At 42.0% G+C, this 7806-nt stretch overlaps 2 protein-coding genes across 3 annotated transcripts in view; one reads left to right on the top strand and one right to left on the bottom strand.

Annotated features, from left to right (window-relative positions):
* LOC106808672 (GTP-binding protein ypt1-like) overlaps positions 1-2565 on the bottom strand; it is a 4190-nt gene extending 1625 nt beyond the window's left edge. The window contains exon 1 of one of the 2 annotated variants that reach the window (XM_014811495.1): positions 2546-2565. The gene's annotated coding sequence lies outside the window, so the exon portion shown is untranslated. Of the gene's footprint in view, positions 1-1907; positions 2236-2545 lie in introns of those variants that run through there. The other variant, XM_014811494.1, reaches the window with a different exon arrangement.
* LOC106808668 (sodium/hydrogen exchanger 3-like) lies at positions 2371-7506 on the top strand (the record flags this gene model as incomplete). Its single annotated transcript, XM_014811489.1, has 3 exons — positions 2371-2708; positions 6584-6940; positions 7428-7506. Coding segments are annotated over exons 1-3 (704 nt in total), but the record flags the coding sequence as incomplete, so codon positions are not given.
* Positions 7507-7806: the final 300 nt, after the last annotated feature.

The raw sequence follows: 7806 nt of genomic DNA, 5'->3' as shown, positions 1-7806 counted from the left end.
CAGGTGCAAAATTGAAAAAGCTCCCTGTCGTGGGAGGGGGAGCACACACCCACCCCCGCTCAGTCGTCTGGCTCCTCGCTCGGGCGCTTCGCGCCCGAATAACTCAACGCCCCCCCGGCATGGTCGCTTCATTCTCTCAATTGGGCCCCCCCACTTTGGAAAACCTGGCGCCGCCCCTGTGTGCTATAGCCTGTGGCTGTAGCAGAGCGAAAGGGCTAGCTATAGTTCTAGAACTAACCAACTTCATGCTTATGCATCTATGCACTATGCACTATGCAACTATGCAACTATGCATCTACTCACCTTGCACGAACTAGGAATTTTCTTAGTGATATAAGTACCAAATCATTTGATAAAACCATCAAATTTCCAAAAGTGCCCAATAAAACATCAGTAGATTTTTTTGCTAATATTACAATAGGTTATTATAACATATCAGAAGTAGATAAATGGGAATGAGTGTGACTTCAATAAACAGGGAAATTCGTCATTTACTAGCCTCTAGAATACCTACGATTTACTACGCGTAACTCAACCAACTTGAGCTCAAATGATTACACAGTACATTCGCCTAGCATCGTGCCGAAATTGTTTCCTCGTATACACCCGCAATCTGAAGATACAGACTAAAACGTACGACACGATTCTCCATTCTGTGGCAGCAACCAAATCCCATAACCCGCCTAACTTTGAAACAATAGCAGCTACTAACGCACTCTTGCGCCACTCTTGTGCCCTCGGCGATGCGCGTGCGCCTCGCATGGGAGATTGGACATCGACGCCAAAACTTGACGAGCTGATCTTGAGCCTATTTACAGCTGGTATGCCTAGGAGCATTAACGACACCCAAGCCCTCTCGATTCGATCCGATCTTGATATGAGCCTCTCGATCGATTCCTTTGATTTGATTCCCAAAATATTGAAATGTTTATCTTATTTTTTATATTTTCATTATTTTGCCAATAAAAACTCTTAACCAACTATTACATTCTTTCTTTTTTCTCAATTTTATTTAACAAAAATAACCTTTAAGCGCATAATTAAAAACGTCTAAGGCTAGTAAATGACGAATTTCCCTTGTTTATTGAAGTCACACTCATTCCCTATTATCTACTTCTGATATGTTATAATAACCTATTGAATATTAGCAAAAAAATCTACTGATGTTTTATGTGGCACTTTTGGAAATTTGATGGTTTTATCAAATGATTTGGTAAGTATCACTAAGAAAATTCCTAGTTCGTGCAAGGTGAGTAGATGCATATATATAGTTGCATAGTTGCATAGTTGCATAGTGCATAGTGCATAGATGCATAAGCATGAAGTTGGTTAGTTCTAGAACTATAGCTAGCCCTTCGCTCTGCCACAGGGCTATAGCTCAAACTATGTTGAAACTGGGCAACGGTACTGCTCGCTCTGCTCCCACGAGGAACGGACCACAGAAAAAACAAGGGCAGCCCATTACTCATGGGGGTGTGGGTATATAGCACTGGCGCTGATCACAACTTGAACATCATAGGCCTAGTGAGTAGTGTTAGTGTTTCACGTTCAGCAAAGGTCACGTGTGGTTGCGTTAATAACGCCGTTATTACATACAATGATACATGACAATATACACATGTCATTGGCATTGCCCTGCATTTATCTAACAGTAACAGTAACACCATACACAGCAACACATGCTACCGCTAGTAGTAGTAGTACTAGTACTAGGTAGTACTAGTAGTAGTACTAGTACTGTAGTAGTACTAGTACTAGTAGTAGTAGTACGTACGGTACACCGTACACCACACGACGTATACCGTCGTACGGACTGCTCCAATTTTTCTCATTCAGATTGGTCAACAAACGAGATAACCGTATGAGTGAAACTAGAAGCGGCAGATTTGTAATCTTATGTGTCATACCTGACTGCAACGTTTTCATGTTATTCCAGAATTCTTCATTTGTTTGTGCCAAATTTAGAAATAATCTTCCGCGCCAACAACAACCTTTGACATGTACCGTGTCACAAGAAATTACTTCGACAGTAATTCCGCTGCGACGGTGATTTTCGAAATCCTCTCAACTTAAATGCGTTCCTGCTTCTCAATCCATATCAATATACACGTTGATATCGACACTAAGGGCGTCCATGATAAACAGAAACTGTCACAGATTTCGGTTAAAATCCTGTTCTTCCTATTTTAATGTGTACGTAAAGACTAAAGACCCGTTAGTTAGACGCGAAGATGGTGCGCAGAGGCATATATATGCGCAGAGGTGCGTGTGCGCGGTGTTTGCCAATGAATCTCTCACGACGGCGCTACGATCGATTTGCCCCGGTTTGCGCATGCACCATGACCAGCTGAAAACATGGATGAGGAAGACATGGAAGAGGAACCGGGCGATGTAGCATCGTAGTGATATGTGCTGATATGTGTATAGCGATTGTGAGAAAATGATTCGTGAAATCGCGCTAGTTGTTCTACACAGTGCATGTGTGTTCGCCAACACGAATCAGCCGGGTCATCACAGTGAAATCAACGAAATTGGAGAGATTTACGAGAACGATCCATCGACTGCTAACTTTTCATTCGCAAATGCGTCTGATCACAGTGGTGAGAAGGAAGAGACGAGGTACCAAGTGGCCGGATTTGCCTGGCATCATGTGGAACTGCCATATGTCATATCGCTATGGATATTGTTTGCTAGTCTATGTAAAACAGGTATGTGAAAACGTTCGATATTAATTTATTCATTCATTCATTGACTCATTGATTCATTCATTGATTCATTCATTCATTCATTCATTCATTCATTCATTCATTCATTCAGTCATTCATTCATTTATTCATTCATTGATTGATTCATTGATTGATTGATTAGTTTATTCATTCATTCATGCATTCATTCATTCATTCATTCATTCATTCAATCAATCAATCATTTATTCACCGTCGATCTCCAGGCGATCACTTTTCTTTTCTTTTAATTTTATTCGGGCTCAGCTTGTAACTATATCATATTTATGTGATAACTACGTTTTTAATTTGGTGGCATAAAAGAAACACGTAAATCGGTCAATGTGAATAGTGCCACTGTACCGGAGATTATCTAGTACTAGTAGTGGACATTATTATCACTCAAGATTTATATTAATTGGTTAGCATAACATTCCTAATGTGTAATGTACACGAAAATACCACATGTATATTAAACCACCTAAAACTGCATTATTTCGGGAATATACACATACATGCAAAACATATATATCAGTACAAAATGCTGTAGAATTTTCCAGCTATAATGTAGACCTTCCATGCGCTACAAACACTAAAGCCGGAACCCTCATAGTCATATGCATTATCTGAGATGCTTGTATTATATGATGTTGGCAATGCTACAAATTACAATGCTGCCACACCACCAACAATGTTGCTACGCCACAATGCTGCCACACCACCAACAATGTTGCTACACCACAATGCTGCCACACCACCAACAATGTTGCTACACCACAATGCTGCCACAACACCACAATGCTGCCACAACACCACAATGCTGCCACAACACCACAATGCTGCCACAACACCAGCCAATGCTTTTGCCACCAACACCACAGATGGTCTGCCCAGCATACACTGCTGGCCCCCAGCACAATGCTGGCCACAACTCACCCAGATGCATGCCCCCCAGCATAATGCCTTGCCACAGCACCCACAATGGCTGCCACCTACACCGACCAATGCTCGGCACAGCCACCAGCACCAACTGCCCCATGCCCTACAACACACAATGCTGCCACTAACACCACATATGCTGCCACAACCACCCCTCAAAGCCGTGGCCACACACACAATGTCTGCCACACACACCACAATGTGTCCACAAGACACGCTCAATGCCCTCGCCTCCAGCCACCAATGCTTGCCCACAACACCACAATGCCGCCCACAACACAATGCTAGCCCGAACACCACAATGCTGTCCCACCGCCACAATGCCTGCCCAACACCACAATTGCTTGCCACCAAACACCACAATGCTGCCCTCACAACACCACAATGCGTGCCACAACCACCCACAAATGCTTCGCACACACCAGCAAAGCTCGCCACAACACAATGCTGCCACAACACCACAATGCTGCCACAACACCACAATGCTGCCCCAGCACAATGCTGCCACAACACCACAATGCTGCCACAACACGTTCCAATGGCTCGCCACCACACACAATTCTGCCACAACACCACAATGCTGCCACAACACCTCAATGCTGCCAGTGCATTGATAATGTTTGCCTGTGTTATATTATTTGTAATTGTAGTTATCAAAAAATATAATCAAGCTTGCATAAATGAACAAAAGTGGCAATTGACTGCATGCATAAGCAATTAAACTCGCATGAATCAATAAGCTAACTTACCATTTCTGTGACATTGAAAAACTGCAACAATGAATAGTGTCAATATATGATGATGAAATTTTTATACGATATATATATCAAGAGTACATAATAGAGGTCTCTATTATGTACAGCGGTTGATATACTCATATGGGTATAGTAGATATTGTATGTTTATAGTGGATGTAGGTAAGTATGTGATATATTACAGCGGAGTGGTGAGTGGTGTAATTCATTACATGGGGTGTTTTTATTCTCATAGCAATGATGTGAAATTTCTATCCTGGAAGGTTAGGAGATAGAGTAAACGTATATTATTTTTGTTGGGGTTAGGGCTATCATTATCATATATTACATTCTTAATCTATGCTAGATATTATATATGTATATATATCAGTTGTCCCATAATGCCAGTATAAATAATAGTGAGAGATGTATGATCCCTAGATGTTGACTATAGTATTGATTTCTCAATAGAATATCTACAGAGACAAACCTTTATCAGTGTACCTAGTCAGACTATGTTTTAGTAATTCATAGAAAGTTGAGTGTGAATAATTTTTTATGGATAATGAGGATGAAAGCAAATGCATGTATTTATACGTCACCTGCACTGAAAAGGAAATAACAGATTGGGTAATTGCTATTTATACGCATCAAGAGCCCACAATAGAGACTCTACTCTATTATAGAGACACTCATATATATCTATAGATAGTATCATACTCTCATATATATATACTATAATAGATACTCTCATATATACAGGGTTCTTTAGTCCAGGATTTTTAGGTGCCGGGCGCATCCAGGTCGCAAGATGCAAGCGCCGTAGGCGCGAAGCTAATCTAGGGGGGTCCGGGGCATGCCCCCCGAAATTTTTTTTTATTTTGGATAGTCTGAAACTCAATTTCCTGCATTCGGAGCAATAAAAAATTATATCAAATAATATCAAAAATTAGTGCCGGGCGGAGATATATATAATATAGTGCCGGGCGGCAACCGCGAGTGCTGGGCACACCCGCCCACTGCCGCCCACCTTGGGCAGAACCCTGTATTATAGACTCTATTTATCATAACTGAGAGTCTCTATTAATTATGGACTCTTGATTTAAGCATCTATATGTGTGTACTGCATATAGGCGAAATCACAGCTTGCTGTTGTAGAGCGAAGAGAACGTAATATCCACTATATGCCAGGTGCACACATGTTTTCCACATGAGGACAGCTGGCGGCTAGCTGGTAGTTTTACGCGCACCACCTGTATCCACCGAGTTGCCTGAAGCAGTTCTATACTTTGTCATTTCTCTTCTCGTATGTGTTTAGTACTGTTTACTGAAATAATTATGTAAACAGGTGGGTTGTGTAAATTCTAGATAGGCTGCATTGATGATCACACAAAATCAAACATTTTCTAATATTCTGCATGAGCTAGGTTCCAATGTTACCACGTACCAAGGGGTTTTAACCGTTTAACCCAACTATGGTGACATACTATCATCCCAGTTGGCCTACTCCCATTTCGCCTACTCCCATTTCGTCTACTCTCAGAATTGGCAATATTCCCATTTCGCATACTCCCAAATTGTTTAATTTTTATACTAAGTGTATTTTCTATTTTAGTTCTCATTATTTGTACCTATGTTTACTTCTGGTTCCTGTAGTCTGTGTATGCCTATCAAAACCATATTTTATTATTTATAAATGATTACTTAGTGAACAAACCTATCGTAGACGAAATGGGAATGGGGTAGATTTTGAGCGTAGACGAATTGGGAGTAGGCGAAATGGGTGTAGGCCAACTGGGAATTTTGCGTAAGCGAAGTGGGAATTTTGCCGTACGTAGGCGAAATGGGAGTAGGCCAACCGCGAATAAACCTCAACTATATATACATGAAGATGGTCCTGAGTTTCAATAATTGAGTGTAAAGTTCTTGCCTACATGCCTTTAATACAGCTGCAGTGTTTAGAGATGTATAGCTGTTAGGATGTGACAGGCATGTCATGTACAAACACCTTCCATTAAAATGCAGCTGATTCTACGAAGCCCTGGAACTTTTTGTATTCAACTTCACTAGATAATTGTGCGACTGCAGATGAACTTACGCTGTCCATTTATTGCACGAACATAGGACGAGGACAGTGAAACGTCGTCTTCTCATTAACTCTTTCTTTCTACTTGTCGCGCGTCGCAGGTTTCCACCTGTCCGGCCGGCTACGCCGCATCATCCCGGAGAGCTGCATGCTGGTGCTACTCGGAATCTTCGTCGGCATCATCATCTACTTCTCATCGGCGCGGTACGGCCAGTCGAGCGCCAACCAGCGCATGAGCAGCGACACGTTCTTCCTCTTCCTGCTGCCGCCGATCGTTCTCGACGCCGGGTACTTCATGCCGACGCGCGCGTTCTTCGACAACATCGGAACGATCTTGCTGTACGCCGTCGTCGGGACGCTGTTCAACGCAGTCTCGATCGGGATGTCGCTGTACGGACTCAGTCTGCTCAACGTCTTCACGGTCAAGGTGAGTTTCCCTCCCTCGGTCGGATTCCGAGGTGACGTAGCGGGGATTCAGTCGTGAAATGCTGCGTGGCTGGTGGAGTTCCAGGGTAGTTCTGCGATGTACAGTAGTGGGATTCCAGCGTAGTTCTATGCTATTCAATCGTTGAATTCCAGGATAGTTCTATGCTGTATAATCGTTGAATTCCAGGGTATAGTTCTATTGCTATTCAATTGTTGAATTCCACGGGTAGTTCTATGATGTACAATAGTGGAATTCCAGGGTAGGTCTATGTTGTACAATCCTTGAAATCCAGGGTAGGTCTCTGTTGTGCAATCGTTGAATTCCACCCATGGATGGTAGTTCTCTGCCATACAATCGTTGAAATCCAGGGTTATTTCAACTGATAGGTGATTAAATGAGATAGGAAGCCACTGCAATGTTCACAAGGTCGCCAGGGACGTGAAAATGCGATGTACACGTGCCGTGATGCCATGGTTTGCATTGTAGGGATGTTGAAATGTGATGTTTTTGCTTTTTAGTTAAATTAGACAATGGCGACTCTGTACCAGTGCAGATGTGTCTAGTGGAAATCCGTTTATTTGTTGAAAAGATAAGAGGGTAAAAAGTCTGTAAAGCTTCTGATGAAAGACCTATCAATGCAAGCTGCAATATATATATATATGGCTTCACCTGTTTTCTTACATTCTTTTTGCACGTGATCTTTTAACTAATTTCCTGTCTTTTTGTTATCTCTGATAATTAAGTTAAGCACTTAAGAGTTTAATTGCCTCGTTTAGAACTACTGGCCACATTTATTGTGGTTGATATTGATAACTTGGTTATTGACACACAATCTAGGCAATGTTGGTCAGCCATAAGTCTATGCCGTGTGAATATTTAGCATCAACTGCCCAGTAA

The sequence above is a fragment of the Priapulus caudatus genome, unplaced genomic scaffold, assembly GCF_000485595.1.
Source record: "Priapulus caudatus unplaced genomic scaffold, Priapulus_caudatus-5.0.1 Scaffold295, whole genome shotgun sequence".
In the NCBI taxonomy this organism is placed as follows: Eukaryota; Metazoa; Priapulida; class Priapulimorpha; order Priapulimorphida; family Priapulidae; genus Priapulus; species Priapulus caudatus.
The sequence above is the reverse complement of the archived record's forward strand: the minus strand, read 5'-3'. Positions and strand labels throughout refer to the sequence as shown.